Below are 26348 nucleotides of genomic sequence, written 5' to 3'. Positions count from 1 at the left end.
GGGCCTGGTTGTCATGTACAAGGGGGAGAACAATGAGAACCTCAGAAATGAGATGAAACTGCTCCCTTCCCCTGCATGCACACAGTCTATACCAGTGGCCCGCCTGCAGAGCCAGATTTTTCAGAAGAGCTCAACATGTTTGAAAATCTGACAGCAATCAGGAGCATTGAGCTCTTGATGAGCCAGATTTCCCAATGCGTATCTAGAAGCCACATCCGGTGATTAACAGTGGCCACGAGAACAGCAGCAGAGATCCCTTCTAGAGAAGCCAAACAGTGCTGTCTAATGATGGTCCAGCCCGCCTACAGCTTCTGAGACAACTGAAGTGATGGGGGAGTAGGGAAGTCTATAGACCTGTATTAAATGGGTCCGTCCCTGCCCTGACCAGTTTCTGCCCAGCTGCAGGAGGAGAGGGGTCAGGACCACTCTCCAGTGATGGGTTTCATTATGCAAGGCACTGCATTTTCCAGTGATGCTCTGTCATAGAAGAAAAATTCCTCCTCTCTCCCCTGCAACATGAGGTAACTGAAGTCCTGTGTCATGGTTAGCTGTGCCCAGAGCTAAGCTGCTGGCATTATGTGTTTTGCTGCATGCATAGTGGTCAGCTGCTGCAGTGTTTTGGTGAGAGGCTCTGGGTGGAATTTAAACTGAAGTAACCCCTAGCAGAAGGGATGGCTAGTGTCCCACTTCCAGGGGTGTGGCTGCACAGTACGTGGTTGGGAGTGAGCGCCCTCAAAACCAGCTCATTCACCAGATTTAAAAAGACAGGTTCCCTTCCCCCCTCACTTCCCATAGGAGGGGATATCTGGAGGAACAGCAGTCTGAAGGCTCCAGCCTGCCAAGCCCTTTGTAGTCAGGCAGTCAAGTTTTAAAGTAAACTTTTATTATGAACAAATACCAGTTCAGTACAACCAGCCGTCTGATTCCAAATTAGTAGAAATTATTTCCAAAAGTTTTTCAGTAGACAAAACATGGAGATCTTAGAATGCAGAAACTGACTTGGGAAAGTTGTATCCCACTCACATTTCAATAGCAACAGAGCTTAGACAATGCACAAATTCAACCTTCCAATCCTTCACTACTTATCCAACACTCGCACGTCCCGTCTCCAGGATACCAGAGGGGCTGGGAACACTGTTTGAAATCCAGTCATTTACTACCACTGCCACCACTAGTGGGTATATTGGGCCTTCCACACCCTGATCTCTCAGTGCTTTAGAAGTATTAATTACACCTCACAACACCCCTGTGAGGTAGGGTGCTATCCCTATTTTACAGGGAGGGAAACTGAGGCATGGAGAAGTTAACTGATTGACCCTAGATCTCACAGTGAGTCAGTGGCAAAGCTAGGAATCGAGCTCAGGAGGCCTGCTGCTCTAGCCACTAGACATGCTGGTGCTTTGTCTACGTCCACCTCTCACTCTGACTCACTTTAACTAAACTCACAGAGAACACACTTGGATACAAACATGCCACCAAAGAAAAAAATATAAAGCAAACAAGGTTACCTTTAAAATGATGTATCTAACAAATTCTAACTCAATACATTCAAAATCACCTGCACCCACAATTTGATGACGGCAATTAAATAATTAAATTTCCATAATTCATCATAGAAAGAAAAAAACATCCTGCAAATAGCTGTCAATACTCCTATGTGTATTAAAGACTTAAGGCACCCAGAGACGTATGCCACTCTACCGACAAAGTGACTGGGCAAACACCGGCGCTGTTTGGTTACTTCCACTCCGCTTCCCCACGCTGTCAGGATTTTTGGCTCTGATCAATACTCTTGGGATCTAGAGGCAATGCCCGAATCAACCCCTTGCTTTTCTCCTGAGACGATGGTGGATGCCATACCATGTTGTGTCATGTATCTGAATGGTAGGTTGCATCACACATGTCCGGATCATGAGGTGAGGGAAGAACTATTAGGAGAGGCCAAATTCACCCACGGTGTAGACTCCAGCCAATGGGGTTTGGACCAGGGATGGATCTGGCCCAGGATTATGACATGCAGGTGTCTTTGTATCCAGTTGGATAAAACTATCCACAGCCACCCTCTGGGCAGTTATAAATCTCAGCTCTGGGGAATCCTCACCCAGCCATCCACCTCCCGAGGTTTAGAGCCCAGGAATTAAAAGCTTCCCAACTGGCTTATCTGCTGATGGCCCGCTCCTGAGCCTGTTCATCTCGTTAGACCAGTCAGAGGGCAGGCGGCTCCACTGGGCTGCAAAGCTGGACAGTTCTGGTCACGGTAATGCACAGGAACAAGGCCAGGGAAGACCTCTTGGCTGACAGCAAGAGCTTTGCGACCGCAGCAGGACATCAGCAGTGCTGTGGTCACCTTGGCGTGGGAAGGCTGGAGCCTGCTCTTCAGGATACACAGCACAGCTGGGGCAGGGAAAGGAGCATCTCAGCGTCATTCCTCCACCCCAGCCCAGCCTTCCCCAGCTCTACCCCAGGATCCAGCAGCCTGGACACCTCGTGAGCTTTCACCCAGCACCGCAGCACTATCTGGTGAGTGGCTGATGGGAATGGGGCCTCGCCCTGCCAAGCCTGTCTGCGGCATCTGCAAGTGCTATGGGGTGAAACACACAAGGGTTTTAACCCTCCCCCCCATTAGCCTCTGCTGTTAGTGCTGCCAAGGAGTGAAAACAGGCACCTTCTGTGCCCAGGCACTGTGCAGCGGACCCCCCTCGCCGGAGGGAAGGCCCTGTCTGCAGGGGATGAATTACTTACAGCCCAGCAGCCAGCACCCTGCTCTAGCACCGTGTGTCTGGGGGAGTTATGGGAATGGCCGCCAGCAGCAGCGGCTGCATCAGCACTTCCCACGGCACCGTGTGCATCAGGCAGCCATTGTCCCCAGGGCAACTCTGATTTGCTTTGGGAGAGGCTGGGGAGCTGGTCATGAGCCCCCTAACAGGCTTTCCTGCCCCCAGCACAGTGGGGCAATTCAGTCCCATCTCCAGCCTGGATCTGCCCAGTAGATGTGGCTCCACCCCCTGACTTCAGAGGGGCTATGCTGGGAAGGGGGTCACACAGAGCACTGGGCTGGATCCTGTAACTTTCTCAGGCTTTAACCCTCTCAGTGTCCCCTGCTTTGGTGTCGGTTTCTATCAGGTACTTGTTAATTGGCTTCAGGAAGCCCATCTGCAGACACAAGGCTCCCCTGGGTCTCTGACATAGCATCATCCCCGCTTTCTAGCTGGTCACTCACAGGATCAATTCACTTAGATGTGGCCACATCAGCTGCCCCTTTGTCTCCCCCTTTCAACTGTGTTCAGTAAGAAGAATCCATATGACACAGATACACACTAGGATCTCCTCCATAGAAATGGGACCTCATTCCTCTGACACACAAAGCAGCTTAAACACAGAGGGGGCTTTGTGTCACTTCCTTCTGGTTTCTCCTGCTGTCGTTCTTCAGGAAGAGTCTCTTCCTGGGAAATACTGCCCATGGCTCCACTCCATCCCATCCCAAGCCAGTGTATTTCAATGGCATCAAGCCCCTCGTCTCCCAAGATGTCTTTGACTGCTCCTTTCCCACGCAGGCAGCTAGGAGCCCAGCCTGAGTTGTTCCAAAGCAATTCTAGCACAGAGGCTCTGCAGGGTGGTCAAAGGAGCCATTGTGACACTCCAGCAAGGTGAGAAGGCAGCGGATGCATGCCGCCATGTTCTGCAGCTGATGCTACCCCCTCCAGAAGAGGCTTTCAGGGGTCTCCTCTCCCCATCCCCAGCATCACCTTTCCTTGGTGTACAGGAGCCAAAGGAGGCCCAGCACCAAGGAGACAACATTGTGCTCTCTCGTTGATAGCAAGGAAGGGGACAGGGCTGCTACTCCTTCTGGGAAAGACCTTTGCTGCTGTTGTCATAGAGCGACACTCATTCATATCCTGAGTCAGCAGCCCTGGGAGGGCAGGAGAACCAGAGGCAGGAAAGGGGGATTTCTAGGGAAAAAGAGTCCCCGACTTTAGCTCAACTCTTCAGCCAGCTGGTACAGACCCCCCTCCACTCCCTCTGTTCAGCCAGCGGCACAATCTGCCCTGGACGGGCTTTCGACCAGCTCCCTGCCAAGGAGAGTCAGAGACAAGGACAGAATGAAGCATGGAGGAGTTAGAGGGAAAGGGAGAGATCCTGCCAGAGAGAGAAAAGGAAGAACAAAAGAAGAGAGGGAGGGAGCTGCCGAGCATTAGAGAGACAAAAGTTATAGGTCTTAAATACATCATTTAAAATACACTGTGCAGGAGGGGGTTAAAATCATCATCATCATCATCATCATCATCTGAAGCAACCTGGTAGCATTATTCAATGGTTAGTAAATAGAACATAAAACCCTGTGACCAGCTCGCTTGGGGTGAGTGAAGAGGTTGTGGGGGGTTGACACAGGTCCTCAGCCACTCTTGTGGCTCCCATCGCCAGTCCGAGTTTTCCGAGCCAGGATGGTCTCCTTGGAGACCTTCTTGCGATCGCTGGCCAGCCCCAGGAGGCACATGAGATCGATGAAGGCCGTGGTGAAGTTGTAGTGCCAGCCGAACTCGCTGGTGGAGTAATCGTAGGGGAAGGTGTGGTGGTAATTGTGGAAGCCTTCGCCTGGAACGGAAGAGCAGGGACAAGACACTAAATACACCTGAACCTGGGTTTGAAACGGTCACGCTCTAGAACCCCCGTCCCCAGGCTCGGGCACCATGTCCCCAGAATGGGCCACCTGTGCCGAATGCAGACTGTGCTCCCCTTGGGGCAGGGACAGCCCACGTCCTCCTCCACTTGCAGCCCATTGACTTTGCTGGGAGCTGCTCAGGCTCTGCGTGCCGAGGCCGTGTCTACATGGAGGGTTTCTAGAAAGTCTCCCAGCGTTGGTCTATCCCTGGCCCAGCTCCACCAGTGGAAGTGCCAGCGTGGGGTGAGCCTGAGCCCTGCCACCACTGGGCCATCGACCCTGCTCTGAGCAGGGTGCAACAAGGCAGTGGTGGAAGCTCTGGCCACGTGCGCACTCCCCCATCGACAGGCTGGTGACGATGCACCGGTGAGAGGCCAAGGCGGGGAGAATGTCAGAAAATACCAGCCCTGTCAATGGGACCCGTCTACAAATGGCCAGTCACAAAGGGACAACACTAGGAACCAGGCACACAGCACCCTGAGAGAGCAGAGAAAGGTGGGGGGGAGTAGAGGCTGAGCAGCCCCTGGTGGCTGGCTGTCCTGCTGCTCTCCCCTCTTCCAACATTTGGTGTACAAGTTACACCAGCTTGGACTCCCTCTGCTCCACTTGCCCATGTGTAACATCGCCCACCAGCCCCGTCTCCTCTGCACTGAGTCCAACACCAGAGGAGGACCAGGATGGCGCTAAGGTTAGTACAGGGCATGTGAGGAGGCCACAGCAGGCTGGAGGGGAGAACAAGTGATGGCTGGTTAATCTCAGCACAGGTCTGGCCAGAGCTCGGTTGGCTGTTTACCTGACCCTCATGAAGCGGTCAAATTGGGTGAGAAAACTCAGGATATCTCCGGCACTTCTGCTTGTGCCTGGGCCTCCCCTTATTAAAGCCTTTAAAATGGGCCCCCTCAGAGAGCCTAGTGAGGCTTGTACGGGGTTCTGATTCCTCTTCAGTCTCCCAGAAAGAAGCTGTCTAGCTTTGGCTGAGCTCCTGGCAAAATCTAAAGTGAGTCCAGGCACTTATTAGAGGCTCCGTCCATCCATCTTCCATCCCCAGAGTCTGAGAAGCTCAGATCGAGATGGGAACTGTGCAGCTCTGAGTCTTGCTAATGAAAGTTTGGGGCCAGATCCCCAGTTCAGGTAAATCAGTGGAGTGCTGCCAAAGTCCACAGAGCTACAATACACGAGCTGAGAATCTGGCTCAGGAAAGCAGTACAAAGCTCATGGTGATTCTGGGCTCATTTTTCCCAGATCCTCAGTACCTCTGAAAATCAGGACTTGGCTGTCTCAAGCCTCTAGCACTCAGAAACCCCTGGGCACTTCTGGCTGCACGTGTCCAGCTATTTCAGAAGCATCATTTCCCAGAGGTGAAGAGAGAGTGCGGGGTGCAATTGTCATCATAACAAACAGGCGGTGAGACCTTCAGGCAAAGCAAATAAATCTCATTGCTGAGATAAGGTGCTACATGCAACAAACTGGAGAAGATAACCCCACTGCCCTATGTACCTATTGACTAGAGCATGAGACACTCCAGTAAACGTGCAGGTCTGCAGGTGCATGGGCGAGATCACCCAGCTGGAGTCTACATGCTTCTGGCTTTCCCGTATGCGAATGCAGAAACATCGGGGTGTTAACCCCAGTGGCCTGCCTAAATTCATAGGTCAGATCCTGATGTAAATCAGGATAGCTGTATGGACTTCAAAGCAATGCAGATTTACACCAGCTGAGGATCTGGTCCATTTTATATTATGTACCTAAAATCTCCCCCATCCCAGTTTTATAAATGGACGTTATTCCTCTTCCCTTCTCTCCCAGACTCTCGTGCCCTGTTGCTATGCACTACTGAACAGCTGCTGTGTTCCTCCCCAGACACAGCTGTGTTTTAGTGGCGGGTGCAGTGATCTCTGCCTGTCTCACTCACAGTCAGTTTGTGGAGCGGTTTGGAATTAAAGGGCGCCACCAACGTACCTAAGGCTCCAAACGTGACCAAGCGGTTCTCCCGGGGGTTGATGTTTCGATCGTAGGGCCGGTTGCCAAACATATGTGCAGCGCTGTTCACGAGCCAGGTGGCGTTGAGCACCAGCACGTAGCGCAGGATGGCGGGGAGGAAGAAGCTGTTGCGAAGAGATTCCCCCCAGAAGCACCAGGGCACTAGGGTGGGGAACAGGAAGCACATGACCACCACAGAAAGCTTGTAAAACCTGCCAGGAAAGATAAATGGGGAGAGAGAGTTAGTGGGTGGGTGCATCCCATGGAGGGGCGTTGAGGGACGAGGGCAGTTCAGGTCATCTACCAGGGCTGAGTCTCCGGGGCGGGGGAGAGGTGCTAGTTTTAACTATCCAAAGAAAATAGCGCAGAACCAGCCCACCTCTGCTGGTTTTCCCCCTGGAGAAAAAGGAAAACAAGGGTAGTGACAAAGTGGGCACAGAAGAATAAAGGGGATCGGCTGGGCACACAGTAAGAGCCACACACCCGCTGGCAGGGGGTAAGAAGGACTCAGCAGATGATCTGGGAACGGAATACAGGTGCTATGAAGCAGAGCTGCCAGGCTTCCTGGGGCTCCATTTATCATTATTGCTGCCAGGTCACATTTGTACTGGGGGAGCGTGACAGCTGCCATCTTGGCTGACACACCTGGGATTAAACCAGGGACCTCCAGCTCTCAGGGCATACGCTGCTGCAGCTGGAGCTTTGGCTCCCTCCCTGGGAGCAGCAGACTCCTCTCCTCTCTCTGTCAGGGGAGCTTGTCACTCACACTGGGGGAAGCCTGGTGCTCGGCTGCCCTAGGGAACCGGGCTGTGTGTGCGCGGAAGGAGGGAAACCCAATCCCAGCAAGTGAGAGATTGCACAGGGGGAGAAACCAGATGGTGGAGTTTAAGTGCAGCTGGGGGGGGGGGGGGGAAGAGGAGGAGAAGAGGGAATCTTGTGCCTCTTCCATTTCCATGTGGGAGCAGGGGTTGGGCAAGAGGCAGGCCCCGAGATACAAGCAGAAGCCTCTCCTCTCACCCACCTACCTAGGAACTGTTGTTCCTCAGACTGCCACTGCTAAAGCTGCAGCAGCAGCGGGACACGTTCTATACAAGAGAGATTCAGCCGGTTGGCACTGGGCCCTCTGTGCCAGCAACTTTCCCAGCGAGGCTGGAGCCCTGCCTTTTCTGACCCCATTTCCTCCTCTCCCACAAACAAATGAAAACATGTAATATATCCCACTGCTGTGCTGGACAGAACTTCTTCCTCATGGATTTCTGCCCAGGTTCCCAAACAATGGCCCCAATACTCCATACACTTACACCTGAGCCATCCCAAGAGGGTTAGTTTTGCTCTGGAGCAGGGGTAGTCAATTATTTTTTGTCAAGGTCCAAATGTCTTGGTCAAGGTCTAGTCAAGGTCCAGACTCCAGAGAAAATATAAAAATAATGATAAGTAAATAAAAGATTTTGAGGTACATTCAAATGTGTCTGGTGGTCCAGATTTGGCCCACAGTCTACCTATTGACTACCCCTGCAAGAGATTCCTGTAGCTGGATGCCATGCCTTTGGTTCCCCAGTAATACATTGGTCACAACACCTGCCCTTCACTTTGCATCACAATCACCCTATTTTCTTCCCCTACCTCGGCCGCACCCGGCTCACCTCCTCTGGCACATAACCACTTTGTCGGCCTTCAAGTCAGCCAGATCCAGCTTCTGGCCCTTCTCGATGACATCGGGGTGTTTGCGCACCAGCAGCCAGCCAACGTGGGAAAAGAAGAAGCCCCGTGTGGCGTTATGAGGGTCCGCGTCGGTCTCAGAGAACTTGTGGTGGACGCGGTGATCTCGGGCCCACTCGTAGATGTCATTCTGGAATGAACATGGCTGGATGACTCACCGGGTCAGCAAGGATTAGAGCTAGGGCTATATATACACAATGTAGTTGGGTGTCTAAAGAAGCAAAATGGCACCTAGTGGAATTTACCAAAATGCTTTAACTGGTTTAGGTGCCTAAATCTCATTGACTTTAAGTCCATATTTATGGGTTTTATTAGATTTTCATTTTGAAAAAAATTGGCCATTTTTTCAAAACCAGAAATTTTTGCTCAGAACATTTACATTTTCCTCAAAAGCTTCTATTGTTTGTTAATTCACTTTTTTTAACTTGATCATTTGCAGGATTTGGTTTGCCCGGTCTCTGCTGCTTTGCCAATACTGATGTGTCAGCTTAGCTCCAGGGTGAGATTCCCCCCCAAAAAATTGGATGTTCTCAAAAAATTAAAAATTTTCCATTTTGAAATAATAATAATAATAGTTTTTCCAACATTTCCCCCCCTCAAAAAAATCATTTAAAGAAAGTTCTGTTGACTTTTTTTAAACCCAAAATATCAGTCCATTGCAAAACCCTGTGGGAACAAACCCAGATTTCAAAGTGTTGAAATGTGCATGATTTTATGTAAAAAGTTCATTTTGACCAGCTGTAAATGTGACCAGTTCACATTTACATGATCCCTCTTATGCAGAGGGATCTTACAGCACTTTTGAAAAGCTGGGTAAATATCATTTGGTCCTATAGCTGGGAAACTGAAGCACTATACAGGCACATTTATGGCCCTGTGACAGGGTGATAAACCCCACACTGGTTATGGTTAACCATGGCTTAACAGGAGCCTGAGCCCCATTAGGCAAGTGGGTGGCACTTGGAGGGGTATTACACACTGATGATCACACCCATTTGGGAAGGAACTGAGTCTTCCTAAAGGAGGGGGCATAGGACAGTAAGAAAAGAAGACCTGGGGGAGATGCAGGAGATAGGTAGCTGGGAGCTTCCTAGACTAAATGCAGAAGGAAGTTTGGAGCCAGAATTGGAAGGTCCAGAGCTCCGAGGAAGCCTGGGGCCAGAGGTGGGTTACCCTGAGCCAGGGAAGCCCACAAGGTGTTTGGACACATCTAAGGAGCTGCAGGGAATGACTCTGCAGCACTCAGACGTCTCTGGAAGACACCGGCCTGGAGTGAGCTGCAGTGGCTGTCCCTGCCATGAGAGCAGGGCCCAGACCTCAGAGGAGAAACCCTGGGAGATGTGGCTCGTTACAAACAGTCCAGGAAGGGGCTGGCAAGAAGGGCTGAGGAAGACTAATGGGGGGGAAGGGTTCTGGGAGGCAGCAGCAAGGTGTGTGACAGAACAGACCTTGGCTGCTCGTCCTCAGGTCCCTGGACTGGGACCTGTGAAGAGGGCGGGCCTGGGTTCTCCCCACCACCTTCCCAGTGGCTGGGGTGAACCCCTCACATGAGGCGATAAGGACAAATCAGAGCCTGGAGAGAGGCTGTAAGAGCCACTGGGCCCACGGGCTGGAAACCTCACAGAGGCCTTGAAACTATTTGTTGCACTTTGTTATCCTGGAAGGGGAGCAGCATAAAGTGACCTGGCCAGAGGGCTGAATGAAATGAAGAGGCCGGCCACTGCATGGCTGGAGGGCCCCATCAGCTGAGGGCGCTAAACAGGAAAGCACTGCCATGCCCAGCCTTGAGGAGGGCACTGGTGGTGAGAGTCAGCTCCTCTATGGGCACCTGTCGCTTAAGTATCAGAGCTCCTCCATCTCATAAGCACAGGGGATTTCTCCTCAGCACCCTTCGGGGTAGGAAGCATCACTCTCAGCCCCATTTTACAGGTGGGAAGGGTGAGGCCTGGAGAGACTAAGGACCAGATTTGTAACGGTATTTAGTGGCTGCAAAACCTAAGTGATTTAGAAGCCTAAACATTTGAAATGAGGTTTAAGCTCCTAAATCAGTTAGGCATCACAACTCCTGTGTACCTTTAAAAATCTGGGCCAAAACCTGAATCCAGGTCTCCTGCATCCCCGTCTAGCGCCTTAACCACAAGGCCATCCTTCTTGCAGTGAGGATGTGATTTACCTATGGGTCACGCAACATATTAGTGATGGGGTGGATACGAGTGCCAGGCCTTAATTCTCAGTTCCAACCACTGGGCCCCGTCCTGTGCCATGCCAAGTATCCTCAGCTCCCCCAGAAGTCAGCTGGAGCTTGGGGCAGTCAGCACCTTGCGAGAATAGGCTCTCGAGGTGGCAGCAGAACCTCGCTCCCCATACAAGCAATAGTGGAATGTGTACCATGCCAGTGCTAGAAATGGACCTTGGGAGGGGCAGTGCACAGCTGGGGTAGGTTCTCCTGTTCCCACCTCTAACCCCAAACTCAGTAGTGATGGGTGAACCTCTGACTGTTCTTTAAGTACCCATCACCCTGGTTGCCTCTGACGGCTGCTAGCTGGCACGTGTACCATCAGAGCAGTCCTAAAGAGCTTCACTTGTGATCCCACTGTGTTTGCTAGTGGCTCTGAGCAGCAAGGGGCAAGGCCAAGGAGGTGACTATCCATTTTCCAGAGATGGGGAAGGTTCTGGAGAGTGGGAGATACAGCAAGTCTGCCTGCAAGGAACTGCCAGACCAGAGTAGACCCAAGTCTAACATTCTGTCTGACAGTGGCCAGCACCAGCTGCTTCAGAGGAAGGTGTAAAAACCACACAGAAGCAGATGTGGGAAGATCTCCCCCCATTAAGGCTCGTCCTGGTCTCCACTCCAATAGTTAGAGCCTGGCTTACACCCTTAAGCGGGAGGTCTGCCAGAAGGTTGGTTGTCATTAATTATGATGGTAATTCCGGATATTTTTGTTATCTGTATAAATGTCCAATCCCTTTTGGAATCTTGATAAGTTCTCTGCCTCAATGACTTCCTGTGGCAGTGAGTTCCACAGCCTAATTACATGCTGGGTGAAAGTATTTCTTTTTAGCAACTTTCTAAGCAAGATGAAAGTTAGGCCCATAAGTCAGCACTTTCTAATTCTACCAAGTCCTTCATGGGAATCAGACATGACTGTCAAGAGGAGAAGAGCCCCTGGAGGGAGAGTGAAATCCACCTAGTTTGGAGTGATTTCCTATTGGTGTATTTTCTTAGCCATTCTCCCACTCCAAATACCCCTCACCCATCGCAGCAGCGGTGTTTACTCAGTGAGTCTCCCCCTCATGCGAAAGGTGAAGATCTCTGATAACTTTGGAGATACAGCTGTCAGAGGGGAATGGTACAGAAGAAGGGAATGTGACTGCAACCTACTTCCCGTTGTATGTGTGGTTGCAGTTTAGGACTCATTGCTTCCCTCTATGGACAGGCAAGCTGACAACCAGTGAGAGGGGTTCCTACCTGAAAAGCCATGGAGTTGGCAATGGCCAGAAAGATCCTGAGGGGCAAGCTGGCTTTGTAGGACCGATGGCTCCAGAGACGATGCGCTCCCGCTGTGACCCCCAGAGCACTCAGCAGGAAACACAGGAACCCTGGACATAAGAAAAGGTGGGAGAGACAATGAGTCAGCTAAGTTAGAGCAAGTCGTCCAGTTGGAAAGTTTCCATTGATCCAACACAAGAGCAGAACTCTCTTCTGAAGAGGCACAGGCAAAAGAGACACTTGTGCTTGGATACCAGGATGATGGACACTCAATAATGAGTAAACCTGCTGCTTCCAGTACAGCCCTGTGGCAACAACGCTAACAGATCTTTCTCTTCTGGCATTTCCCCTGATAGTCTGGATCAATTCTCCTCTTCCTAGTTAATTTCATCGCATTTCTCCTAGTTAGACTTCTTTGGCATTTATACCCTTCCATGGTAGATGACTTAAGCCTGGATAGCTATCCTGCATAGTTACCGAGGGGCCCTGCTATAGGTTTAAGCCCTTAAGATTTAAGATATAAGATTTCCCTATAGATACGCTTATTCCCCACCCCCCCAACACACTACAATGTTAAACATCACACTGACTGGCAGGTGTTTTTAGATGTTACAAAAAAAGCGAACACAGGGTCATCTTCTCTCCCCCAGCCTTTTGAATACCCAAGCAGGAGCAGGCTGGGGAAAGTGGCTGTCCCATCAGATCCTAGACCATGCCTTCAGCTCCACCATTGACTGGAGGCTGCTCAGCTTCCCCCTTCCCACCCCTCAGTTCTCTTCTCTGCTTAGCCTCTAGATTCATCGCCAAGTCGTATGCAGGCCACAAGCGATTGGTGGTGGATTGAAAGAGTGCCAAGTTGGCTTTGTTTGCTCCCCCATCGTGTTGTCATGAGTCATTCAGGTGGAGTTCCAAAGCCTGTTTGGATAAAAAGCATGTGCTCGTCTCTCTTCCAAGCCCATGACACCCTGTCCCCGTGTGCATAGGTCTATCCCCATATACTGTCCGGAGGACAGAGTTTACAATGGATTATAGTGACTGGTCCTAGAGCTAAGGCCCCGTGGCACTTTCCCAACAGTGCCACAAGGGGTCAAATATCAGAGGAGAACTGGGAGCCTGGATATGCGCCTGAAAAGCAAAACGTGCTCAGAAAGAAGGGCCAAAAGCTCAGGCACAACGACTGAAGAAACCTTAACATTCTCCCCCACATCCCTGTAATCTCAGGCAGCTGAGAATGGGGGATGCTCCCATAGTGCTTGCCAGTCAATCCTTGTTCAGTGCAAAATCCACCTCCTAATATCCCCTGGGAAAATATCCCCCTCCTAATATCCACCTCCTAATATCCCCTAATATCCACCCCTAATATTCCATGGTTCAACTGCACTGATTTCAGCCTGTGCATACAAGCAGGAATCACAGGTAAACTTGGCAATACCTCTGGTGCCCACTGAGTGGCCTTTAACCCACCCCACCTAGAATCCCAGAAATGTGGATTCTGACAGTGTCTGCCAGGAGAAACAAGGACAAGTGTGAGTTATCCTCCAGGTATCTCTTTTTAAATACAAAGCCTTTGGTTGTTTGTCACCATAGTTTCCAGGAGTGCCCATTTGTTTTCCTCACAGATCCTTAGTTCAAACTGATCCATGCTTACTCTCCAGTAATCGCCGGCCACTTTTTCGAAGCTCCTGATAGGGCTTTCTTTCCATCCTCAGGGCCACACCTCTCCTCAGGCCCTCCTGTCCAGCCTCAGCTGCTGCACCATCCTTCTCTGGCGTCTCAAGCACATTGTGCCCCCCCCACACATTGTAAAAGGTGCAATTGCTAGAGTCATCATTCCTCTCTTCCAATCCCCCCGCTGGTTCCCCAGCCACTATTATATCAAACAAGCTTCTGGCCACCACAACCAATGCTCTCCGTAACTCTACCTATCCCTACATATCCTCCCTTGTCAAACTTCCTCTCCCCAAGGAGGCTCTGAAATCTGCCAGGGGCAGAGGGGTCACCGGGTGAGCGACTGATTCCCAGGGCAGGTGAAAGTGATGTGAGGAGGATGGAGGTTGCATGGGGAAGGGGGCAAGGAACAGAAAGGTGGAGAACAAAGCACTTGACTCTGCACCATGGAAGTCAATGGCAAAGCTCTCACCGACATCAACAGCGGGAAGAGGACACAAGAGTAGGAGCAATGTTGATAGAGACGGCTCTGGGCTACAGAGTTCTGAGCTGGCCTGCCCCACAGCTCTGCAGGAGCAAGAGGGGGCTTGGGCCTGGAGCTTTGGATCAGGTCCAGCTTTGGTTTAGTGACAGGAGAGCATCAAAAGGTTTGGAGCGTGGTTTTGCTTCAGAAAAAAAAAAAAAAAACCACACGTAAATGTTTGCAGGTCTGCAAAGCTGGGTCAGGAGCCCTTGAGGGAATGAGTCTCCTATTTCTGGCAGGAAAGGCAGCTCTCAGTATTTCCACATGGCTGATCCTGCTGGAACCAGGGAGATGCAGGAAAAGGAAGAGTGGGAAGGTTCAATAAGTCACATACAGCATCACAGGTTCAGGTGAGGACCACAGTGCTCCCTAGACATAAGGTGCTATGGAAACATGTTACAAACCTCAGCTCATGAAACCTCTGTGTGACTTTATACCCATTGTACAGACAAGCTGAGGCACAGGCAGGCAAAGTGACTTGCCCAAGGTCACACAGCTTGTCCATGGCAGTGCTGTGACTAGAACCCAGGAGTCCAGCTTGCGCTCTAACCACTACAGGCCATATGCTTTCTACAAGAGAACAAGTAGTTGAAGGGTGCAGCAGGGCAACATACAGGGGACAGATTCAGAGCACCCCTAGCTGGGTCCCTGGAGAATTAAACTGGAGAATCTTTAGCCAACTTTAATAGCATAAAAAACAACACTGAGTTAGGAACTAGATGCCCTATTTATAGCCCTGAGCCTGGGCCAAGAGACACTGCACTGGGCCACTGCTTTCAGTCTTGGTCATGTTGTTTCTTGGCTAAGGTACTGCAAAAGGCCACCAGAGGGGCTCAGGAACTTCAGCTATCCCTTTGCTAGACAAATGCCAAGCAGTGATTGGCTTATAGCAACTCCTACGGGAGAGCTAACTGATAGGGGAGTAGTGGACAAATACAGGGGAGGCACAGAAGCAAAGGGAGACAGGGCACTGGAAAGAATTTAGTTAGAACAAGAGAGTAGGTTTTATTGCAGCGGGGAGTGGGTTAGAAAACAGGGCTGGGTGCCCAAAACTCCCCTTCTGATCCCAGCTCTGCCACTGACTCACTGCACAGCCTTGGGCATGGCCCTTGGACTGAAATGTTAGTAAGTAGCCTCTGATTTTGGAAGCCCAGCATGAGACAGCCATCAGCTTTGCAAAGATGTTGAGCACCTACAGCTCCGATTGATTTCAGTTGCAGCTGAGACCCCGGTTTATACCAGTCAAAACTGTGAGACTGTAACCTTGGGCTCCCCTGCCTGGTGGTTGTGCCTGACTGCTGTAGCTAATCTTAGACTCTGTGGGGCAGGGACCATCTTTTTGTTCTTACAGGTCACCCAATACTCAATGGCTGCTTTGAAAGTGGTGGCTTTACCTTCTCTGCAAGCCAGATTCAGATTTCAGTTATACCTGGGGACCATGAACAACCATTGGAATAACTCATCTAGGGACACGGTGAATTCCCCATCATCTGAAGTCTTCAGCTCAAGACTGGATGCCTCAAAGATACACTACAGATCAAACAGAATCTGGGGTAGGATTTCTGGCCTGTGTTACACAGTGGGGTGGACAAGATGATCCAAATGGCTTGAAGAAAAAAAAAAAAGCAGCTATGAATCTAGAAACTGCATTGACTTCAATGGCGTTGATGGAAAATTCTGTTCTTCCACTCTGCACAACTTGGGGATGAAATACTCCCTTATCTCTGGGGCTTGAAGACAAAGAGAAGTCTGACTCCTCTAGGGAACAGGCTCCCAGGAGCAGCAATAAATGTACCACATATACACCATTTCCAAAGTCCAAGGTTTAGAAGGAGTAATTACAGATACAGTTGGATAACAACTCTGTCCAGAAATATCCTGCCTCCTCTGAGCTGGAGGAGAGGCACATTAAAGTCTGCAGAGGATACTAAATTAGGAAGTGTTGCCAACAGCTTTGAGGAAAGAGTAACAAGGGAGCGTCTGTAGAGAGGTTAGATAATATGGGCCAGATCCCTGGGTGGAGTATAGCTGGTTTGTACTGTGCCACTGGGGTTCTTTGGCTGCCAGCACTGCTTAACTGGCCCAGGGAGGCATCACCATAGTGCAAGGACAATCCCACAGCACTGCAGAGCAAATGCCCCACGTGTTCCCCCTGCTGGCACTGCAGGAAATGGAGGGCATTGTTAAAACACCCCTTCACCAGGCTGATCTATGTATAGCCCTTTTATGGCCATTACAGGCCAGTGTAATCAAAGCAACCCCCAGGCTGCTCCACCACAGCTCAAGGAGGACAGCATGCCCAGAATGGCCCCAGGCACAGGGCAGTGAGGGTAGGTGCTTTCATCCACTTTTGCATATCACCCTCCCCGACTTCTCTTCTGTGCGTTTTGGCTTCAACAGAGGGCCACAGTCAGGACATAAGAGTCCAGAGTCAGCCTTGTCAAATGCAGGTAGTGCCTCTGGCGAAAGAGAATCCCTGGCTGGACAGTAATGATAGCGGAGATGCACAGAAAGCAGCAATGCTGAAAGAGACCAAAGGAATCTCACAGATGCTACAGTGGAGGGACATTGCCTGACCAGCAATACTATGTAGTCCTGGGGAACTCTGGGCCAGAAAGAGATTGTGTGATAGGACACCGTCAGGAACTGAGAAGGGCAAACATCAGGAAAGGGCTGGAGAGCTTGAAAGGCAATGAGAATTTAGTATGTAGAAGCTGGCAAGATGGAAATTAAAGGGGATAGAACCAGAGAGTCTACAGGACTCTGAGGGATGTGAACATCAAGCCGACAGAGGAGTGGTTTAGGATAGTAGAACTAGAATAGGATATTGGTCCCAGACTCCGCAGCTTACAGTAGTGGTCGAGCATAGCCTCTTTGGAGCTACAACTGTAGTACATATTCTGACTAAGGGATGCTTATCTGTCCCAGGTGGTAGGGCATATTGAGCAGCAGGTGTTAGCAGTGACCACAATCTTTGCACTGCTAAACTGAAATTAAAATCCAGAAAGAACAACTTGAAACAGAAAACAGCAAAGAAAAGCAACAGTACAGAACTGAGAACACAAGTGTGTGGCAAGGAAGAGATCCGAGGCACTGCCAGAGGAAGGTGAGACACAGATTGGGGGGCACTGGAGCAAAATGGCATGAGAACAGAGGGGGCAGTTATGCTTAAGGATGCATCAGAAGTGCTCTTAGGTGGGGAAGGGTAAGAAGGACAGATAACATTTAACTCCCACACAGACCCCAGCTCATCCCATTTCTGGACCACGTGGTTGTCCCATTTCCCTGGAAGAAGCTCACCAAGCCAACCCCCTTCCTTCTCACCCCACCCGGACTTAGTTCTGAGGGCATCTGGCTGCCATGCTGAATGCTGAGGTGCAGGCCCATCTCTAGGGTGCAGCCAGATTCTCCATTGGAGGTGGTCTCTGAGGCTCCCAGAACTCTGGGTGTGAGGCTGGAGCTGGGGCTTTCCGAACAGATAATGCTGCACCAGAGAGCAGCAGGGCCCGAAAAACAAGGCTTTCTGCTGCCCAAAACAGTGTCAAGGGCCTTGAAAGCTTCCCCCAAGGACATGCTGATGCTGCATATTTCCCCCCCCAGTGAGGCCAGCCCCTGGGACAGCATGTGCAGTTCCCAGATTATCGGGGATGCAGGGGAAGACACTGTCCTTGGAGCATGTCAGTTTCACAGGGTAAAACCCAACAGGATTCTTTTGTAAAGGGACCATTGTGTGCATGGCAGCATTCTGAGTGATGCTGGCTTCACACTGGTGCCTTCGCCACCACTTTTCGGCAGATTGAACTATGCCTGTGGCAACCCCATCAGCCACTGCCTGCTACAGTCATGGGAGCAGAGAGTCAAACCAGCAGGTCTTGGAAATCCAAGAGGTAGCAATTAAGCCTCCTGCCTCCATCCTGCTTCTAGAAAGAGCTCTCTTCCCAACTCTGGCCCCAGCCTCTAGCCAGGTCCAGAGGCCCAAGCATCCCAGAAGGTAACCTCTGAGAGTAGACCATCCCAAGCCTGGCAGTGGCATGGAAGGACAGCAAGGGAGATCCCAGCCAGATCTCACAAGGGGCTGTCCAGCGGCCTGGTTTGCCAGATTGTTACCTAGGGAGCATCTGGCTGGAACTATCTAAACTGGAGGGCCTGACTCCGCTTTCTTACCCAGTAGTGTAAATTGGGCATGAATGAGACCCCCCCTTCCCCTCCCCCCCCTTTTAGTTTAAAATGCTCCATTTCTGTAATAGTCAGAGGCTGGGATTGGAGAAGCAGTCAGAACTTCAGGCACGTTTCTCCACACATCATCTGGACTAACGAAACTGCTCAAGTCTTCAAAATGGGTCAGAAAAAAGTTTTGTGAAAGACAGCGTCTCTGGCGAGAGCTGGCACCTCCCATCCTGATCCCAGGTGCAGCTCAGCCATGCATTTCAGAAGAAGAGTTTGGTTCTAACCTTGGCCAGGGGGTCTGAGCGGGGAGAGAGTATCTGACCACAGCGGGTTCGCCCTAGTCATCTCTCATCCATTGCAGCCTTGACGAACTGGCTGCGTGTGAAACGGCCTAATGAAGTTGTACAACTTGGCCTGAGAGTCTAACTTCATGTTTCAATTTTTATCTGTGTGTTTGGGGAAGTGATACAAGAATTAGCTCCAGCTTTAACTCATTCCTGTGCCTTCACTCACAGGAGACACCTAGCTCTGCAAGCCTGACCTCTTGTGCTCCTGGAAGACCTTGGGACAGTTTCTGCAATCTCTACTCTATTACCCTCAGGCGCTGGCCTCATCCCCTTTGGGTGATCCTATTTTTCTGCCCCCTGCAGTTTCACACTCATACAGGGAAGATGGGAGAGTCCCCTCCACTTACCCCATGCCAAAGTGACGGGCTTTGCTGCACGTATCAGCCACAACCCGTACAAGGCCCCTAAATGCAGCAGGCTCATGAGGATGATGTTCCTCCAGACGTATCTCCTGGCAGGCTTGGGGCCCTTCTTCTCACAATAGCTCTCATCAAAGATATCGTCCGTCATGCCCCGGCCTCCTCCCAAGTCCTCTTGGTTGGACAGGGCCTTCTCCATACCTGCTCCCCCATTCCTCATCACCCTGGTGGTGGCAGTGAAGGAGGGGAGATCCTTGGAGAGCTGGAGTTGGAGGGGACATTAAAAACAAACAACATTGTGATGGTTACAATCTGGTCCCCACCACAAGGATCAAAAGGGGCTGGCTCTGGGCTGCTGATCCACCATCACACCCATCTCCTAATGGGGCAGGGCATTAGGAGCAGGTCTCCCCAGGCCAGGGCTGGCTGTCTCACTCAGACACTGCCTCTCCATCAGAGCCCCACCCCCTCCTGCATCATATCCTGAGAAGGGGTGTGCGGGGAAGAGAAGGTCATTAAAGCAGCCTCTGAGTGGTAGCAGGATTCGATCTGGGGTTCTCCGGCCAGGCCCAGCAGCACTTAGCCAATGGCACGTTGTTCTTCTCTGGTGCAACCCACCCCTCACCCCAGGGTCAGTGCGAGTCCTAGACACCACTTCATCCCTAGGCACCACTCAGGATCTGTGGTGCCCTGCACAAGGGTTGATCTCAGCCCTGGGGCTTTGAGGGGCATGGAGAGTGGAAGCGAAGGTGTTTAAAAGACGCACATCAGCAGACATCCCCTTGAGGCTGGTGTTCGAGCAGCTGCAGGGTCATTTGTAGGGCTCAGGGAATCACTCTCATTTGGCTTTTTCAATGGGTGTTTTACATCGATCACTCACGGGTCCCTAAGAGCTTGGGCTGGGCTCGTTTCTTTCAGCCACCGATAAATTACATTGTGCAAACCAGCAACAAGGGGAAAGGAGATTCACACTTTGTTCCCAGGGCTTCTCCTAATACCAATCCTTTCCCTTCCACAGCCCCTTCCATGGAGGATCTCAGGGCAGTTCAGACATTACTGGATTAAGCCTCACAACCCATTTGTGGTGCCTTTTCACGTCTCTGCCTTACTTTCCTTCTCTGTCCAGTGGGGAGAGAGATACTGGCCAAACTGTGTTAAGTGCTTTGATAGTGCACTTAAGTGATAGTGACGGATAAGGATAGTGTTGAATGCTCCTAGCTAAAACCCTGAAGTTGGCACCTCATGACTACCGGTCAGTATCATTATCCCCCACATTCAGAGATGGGGAAGTCGAGGCACAGAGAGAAGTAACTTGCCCGAGGTCACCAGTGAGATACTGGCCAAACTGTGTTAAGTGCTTTGATAGTGCACTTAAGTGATAGTGACGGATAAGGATAGTGTTGAATGCTCCTAGCTAAAACCCTGAAGTTGGCACCTCATGACTACCGGTCAGTATCATTATCCCCCACATTCAGAGATGGGGAAGTCGAGGCACAGAGAGAAGTAACTTGCCCGAGGTCACCAGTGAGTCAGTGGCACAGTTTAGAATAGATCTTAGAAGTCTTGACTCCCAGTTCCCCGGATGCAAGCATGACACAACATTCATTTGTCACACGTCCTACCCCTCTGTACTAGCAGGAGTGCCAGGTCACACATGCATAATGAAAGGATCATGCATGAGTGACCTCACAAGGCAGGATCCTTTCATTAAATCTGGAGTAACTGATCCTCCTCTCAACCAGGTGTGGTTGCTTCATGTCTGCGCACCGGGTTCCCATCTCAGGTTTGAATCTGGGCATGATGGGCTTGATTTTCAGAGGGGCCAACCACTTGTTAGAGCATCTGACCCCTAAGAATCAGCCCAAATGGGCCTGGGCTGTCCTATGCCTTGCTCAGCCATTTCCACCTGTGCAAACTGGGTGTACAGACATTACCCAATTGGAATGGCAGAATCAGGCCTGATATTTCTGGACACGCTGAGGAAGCCTATACAAGCAGCTCTGCCTCTCCAAAGTCTATTTGGTATCTTTGGTGACAGGGCATTAGAAGCTGGCTCACACACACATTCTTCCTGATGGCCTAGTTTCTTGAGGGAGGCATTAAAAGCAAACCATACTGTTTATGTGGCAACCCAACACCTCCCTTTCCCAGGGGCAGAATCCACAGCCTCAGCAATACCTCCCCACAGTGACTGTTATAGAGGCTGAGAAATTCCCCTTGGAGGATCCCCAGGCACCCTACAGGTTCTCTTACAGCCATTTCCATTTAAAAGGAATAGCCTGGGCAAATCCATGCTGCCAGACAGCTTTACTTCTGGAGAGCTGGCTTATTTGCCTTCAGCTTGGGGGCCCTGTCTCCCCACAACTCTCTTCTAGTCAATATCACTTTAAGAAGGTCCCTCACCAAAGGCTCTTAAGCAAAGTAAACTCTCATGGGGTAAGAGGGAAGGTTCTCTCCTATCTTTTAACCAGTTACCAATCCATGAAACAAAGGATACAAATAAATGGTCAGTTTTCAGAATGGAGAGAGGTAAATAGTGATGTCCCCCAGTGGTCTGTACTGGGACCAGTTCTATTCAACATATTCATAAATGATCTGGAAAAAGGGGTAAACAGTGAGGTGGCAAAATTTGCCCATGATATACAACTATTCAATATAGTCAAGTCCCAGGCAGATTGCGAAGAGCTACAAAAGGATCTCACAAAACTTGGTGATTGGGCAAAAAAAATGGCAGATGAAACTGAATGTTGATAAATGCAAAGTAATGCACATTGGAAAACATAATCCCAACTATACATATAAATGATGGGGTCCAAATTAGCTGTTGCCACTCAAGGAAGAGATCTTGGAGTCATTGTGGATAGTTCTCTGAAAACGTCTGCTCAATCTGCAGAAGCAGTCAAAAAAGCGACCAGAATGTTGAGAATCATTAAGGAAGGATAGATAATAAGACAGAAAATATCAGGCCAAAAAGTTTGCCCGCCCCTGCCCTAGCCTATGTTTGTCAGAAGCTGGGAATGGGTGACAGGGGATGACTCCCTTGATGATTACCTGTTCTGTTCATTCCTTCTGGGGCACCTAGCATTGGCCACTGTCGTAAGACTGGGCTAGATGGACCTTTGGTCTGAGCCAGTATGGCCTTTATGTTCATAGTAATGATACATCCAAAGGTTTTGGGGACAGACCTAAAGTGCCTGAGAAATGCATTATAATCCAGATATTAGGCAGGTTAGGGTTCTGCCCAGCCCAAACGTCAGATATACCCATCTGACCTCCTACCAGGTCAGATTACTTCCTTGGCTGAATGATAGTTGGGCAAGGAGGCTCAGGGCTTGTCTACATCCGGAAAATTACCAGCATAGCTATGTCTGTATAATTACACCGGTAAAACTCCACACATTGGCCCCATAGGAAATTCTGACATCAATATAATTATAGCAGCACAGCTATGCTGGTCATCTTTCCTGCGTAGGCCTTCGATAGGCCATATGGCCCACAGACAGCTCTGAAATCCAGCTGGGAGATAGGACACGGGGGCTCACTTGGCTGGAGACCAATGGGGTGGGGAGGAGAGAGAGAGGAGTTATATCCTGGCCTAAGGGCTACGCTGTCTCCTCTTGCCTCTGCCCTGAGAGAACGATGGGGATTGAACAGAGCTGCTTTGGGGTCCAGAGGTGGGGAAGTGGCTAGATCATTTACAAGAGTGCCCCCTCATTCATGAATGACTCTGTAGCTCCCATGATTCCCCAATGTTTACCCCCACTCACTGCCAACATTAAGCACTTAGTAGGTGAGCCTGGTATACAGCCAGCATAGACAGCCTACTAGAGTTTATGTGCCCTATAGAGCTGGACTCACGGCCAGATCCCAATCACAGAATCTCAGGCCAGCATATGGCAGTACCCCACGAGCAACCTAGCGCAGGGTCATTCAGAACTTTGAGAAAAAGTGAGAAGGCAGGAGATGCGTCAGTTAAATCTAGTCCCTAAATAAATATTAAAAAAGGAAACGAAAACATCAGCCCTGGCATGCATTTCTGCTGGAGAGAGAGCAGGGCTCTCCATAGCCTCGCACCTCCTGTCGTCCTTTACACCCCTGAAAAGGGGCGGGAACCCCCTGCCATTCTGAGCTGGTTGCATTTCACTCCCCCTGTGCACAGATGTGGCTGTAGACATGAGGCGTTAAATGGGGAAAATCAGCTGAATCTACCTAGAACAGAAACTGCCCGGAGAACATTCATTTTTAAAAGGCTAATTTACCCCCACTCCCGGTTATTATTAAGAGCCGAGGATGACTGAACACTAGACATTTGCAACCTCTCATTTACTTTTGCCTTGTTCACAGCATAGTCAATTTCACTTTGGTTTCTAGTCAATTTCACCTTGCGTGTCCTAGGCTAGCACAGTGCCGCAATGTTTGGGTTACAAACACTGCAGGAGAACGTCGGTTTCAAAACAGGAAAAGATTTCTGTTGGGAGTTTCAATAAAAAACATAGGCCATCTGCACAAGAGACTCGCATGGAACCATTTCTATGGCTCTCGGAAGGCTTTGTTAAAAAGAAAAAACTCCCCGCAAAACCAGCAGTTTATGATTCACTCCTCTCTCCACACGCGGTCACCCCCTTCCTCAAGGAGATTTCGGAGGCATACTTAGCCATTTAAGATCTTGCTCCACCTATGTGGGCTCAGTCGTTCTCAGAATCGCACCAAATTGCGATTTTTAAAAGTGAAAGTAACACAAAAGCAAGGAGATTTTAACCCCCCCCCTTCCCGCCGAATTTACCAGTTCTAGTTAACTAAACCCCCTGTGAAAAAAGAAAAGCTTCGAGCTGGCGGCATGAGAGGGTCTAGTCAGGCCGGTCTCGAGAAGTTACTACCCAGGGCTCTCTCTTTTGGCGAGCTCACCTCCTCCTGGAGTACGCCGGCAGGCATCTGGGGACTGCGCGCGTGTGTGGAGAGCTGTAGGTCTAGCTGCCGCCGGCGGCCTCCTCTGCGGAGATCGGCTGTGGCCCCCTCGGGGAGAGCTGCGGGCTGCGGGCAGGTCCGCTCGGCGCTCCAGGGAACGCGCCGCCTGGGCTGGTGCCCGTGGTAACGTGACCCCGGGAGAAGGATCGCGCAGCGCCGCAGGGAGCCCTCGCAGCGCGTCAGCAGCGCCCCCCCTCCGTGGCTGAGCAGGCTGCCGCGGCCAGGGCTGAGGTAGGGGAGCTCTCCGGGGCCCTGCGCTTGCTGCTGTCGGTTCTTGGCTCGGGCAGCCCAGTGCCAGGTGAGGAGGACGATGCTGTGGAAGAGGATGGGGGAATCGCTAATGATGCCTTTAGACTTGCCCAGGGGATCCTATTGGCTGGCGGAAATTTGGTGCCACCTAAGGCTGCCCTCGCCATTGGCTGTCAGCAATCTGCTGTTCGCTTTGCTGTTGGACTGGAGCGCTCTGCCCTAGGCGCAGCTGCGCTGCCATCTCAGCCATGCGCCCCGCGCAGGCTGGGAGCCGGGGCCCTGCCCGAGGGGGAGGAGAAACGCGCAGCTGCCAGCCTCAGCTGAGCAAGAAGGCGATGACCTAGAGTTACCTTGCGGTGGAAAGTGGGTCAGGAGGTCCCGCCTGCGCTGGGACTAGAACTGAGCCCTCTGCATTCCTCTGCTTGTGGCTGGTGAGGAGGAGGCTGCTGGGGGGGGGGGGGGTGAGTGGCTCCTCCAAAGGGGCTTCCCTGGGGGGATTCCCAGGAAACAGCTGCCAGTGAAATGCCATGAGTTTCCTGGGGGGTGATTTTCATGCTAACCCTGCCACGGAGCTGGGCTCACAGTATCTCCCACTGCCCTTCTTCCAGCACCTGGACAGCATCCTTCAGCTGCCTTCCCTGGCAAAGTCCAGCCAGGGGGGACCCGCTTTGCATCCTCTCTGATGCACCATCCTTTCTAGCTGGTTTGAACAGAGCTGCCTCCAGCTAACAGGGCCGCTGCTAAAGGCTTCCTGTGCCCCTGAAGGGCCTACCTGGGGAGCAATGGACACAACCTAGTGCAAGGGCGGCTGGAGGCGTGGGGCTAGCTCAGACATGGGCGATGGGTGGGCATGTAACTGGAAGCCTTGGGTCTCTACGTGCCGCTGATCAGGGTGCAAAGCTGGCTAGGACATTTGGAACCAAATTTTCCAGACAATCCATCTGCATTTAGTCACCTGGATACCAGTATCGCTGCCTTTCCCAAACCACGAGTCATGTCCCCAAATCGCAAGATTGGCTCTAAAATCATGAGAGATTTTTAAACGGTATATTCGAGTTTCTTTGCATCCGTCTCTGGTGTTTGAGCCTTGGGGGTCCCATTTCTAAGCTTTCCTCAGCAATCACGAGGGCTGGACATGTTCTTTTAAAGAGGAAGGCTGGGATTCTTTTGAAATCACCTGACTCCAGGAGCTAGGGCTTTAGGGAAAAGCCCAAACATCATGATATTTGCAATGGAACCACAAGCGTTGGCAATCATGAGATGTTCAAAGCCTGCTCCGCACATAGGAGCTCCCACTCATCAGGTTTCTCAGCTGCTGTCAGCAGGCGCTGTGGGGCCAGGAATAGAGCGAGGCAGAAAGGGAGTTGGGAAGCAGTCTGCTGAAAATGCCAACTTTGCCTCAACAAGCAAAACAAAAAAATACCTGAAAGTTCTTTTGCCTGAAAACTGGAAATTCTCATTTTTTCAACAACAAATCAAAGTGTTCCATGAAAAAGAGACACGTTTTTATGAAAAGTTTTGTTTAATCCAGAAAGACAGTTTCCAGGGAAAACTGTCAACCAGTCCTAGTATAAATAACAATGCACTGCTTTTATCTAGCAGGTGTCATCCCTAGATCTCAAAGTCCTTTACACAGGAGGTCAGTATCATTATCCCCATTTTACAGGTGGGGAATCTGAGCCACAGTCACCCAGCAGCAGAGTTGGGAGTACAACCCAGGTCTCCAGAGTCCTAGTAGTAGGACACACTGTCTCCCTTGACAGGTTTCAGAGTAGCAGCCGTGTTAGTCTGTATTCGCAAAAAGAAAAGTAGTACTAGTGGCACCTTAGAGACTAACCAATTTATTTGAGCATAAGCTTTCGTGAGCTACATGCATCCGATGAAGTGAGCTGTAGCTCACGAAAGCTTATGCTCAAATAAATTGGTTAGTCTCTAAGGTGCCACAAGTATTCCTTTTCTTTTTGTCTCCCTTGAGCTCACTTCACTGTCCTGCCAACAGGGCCTCATTCACCATTGCCCTGCATGTTGTATACTCATTCGTGGCTGCCCTGAGCTGCCGGGCAGGCGCAGCTCCCGCAGGCAGAATAGCCCTGGGCAGGGGGCCCGGCAGTTCTGTGTCCACTATGCAACCACCTCCAAACCCCTTCCAGCACAGGGGCATTCTGGGAGCAGTCTGGGGTGGGAGGGTCGTTGGGAATGAGCGGCCTTGCACCCCGGTGAT

At 50.9% G+C, this 26348-nt stretch overlaps 1 protein-coding gene across 1 annotated transcript; it reads right to left on the bottom strand.

Annotated features, from left to right (window-relative positions):
* Positions 1–861: 861 nt before the first annotated feature.
* On the bottom strand, positions 862–24337 carry LOC140914615 (acyl-CoA desaturase-like). Its single transcript, XM_073352906.1, is given in 8 exon segments — positions 862–4593; positions 6620–6852; positions 8284–8489; positions 11829–11959; positions 18902–19175; positions 23819–23950; positions 23952–24153; positions 24155–24337. Coding segments are annotated over 8 exon segments (1518 nt in total). The 5' UTR covers positions 24295–24337; the 3' UTR covers positions 862–4393.
* Positions 24338–26348: the final 2011 nt, after the last annotated feature.

Source organism: Lepidochelys kempii, chromosome 7 (assembly GCF_965140265.1).
Source record: "Lepidochelys kempii isolate rLepKem1 chromosome 7, rLepKem1.hap2, whole genome shotgun sequence".
In the NCBI taxonomy this organism is placed as follows: Eukaryota; Metazoa; Chordata; order Testudines; family Cheloniidae; genus Lepidochelys; species Lepidochelys kempii.
The sequence above is the reverse complement of the archived record's forward strand: the minus strand, read 5'-3'. Positions and strand labels throughout refer to the sequence as shown.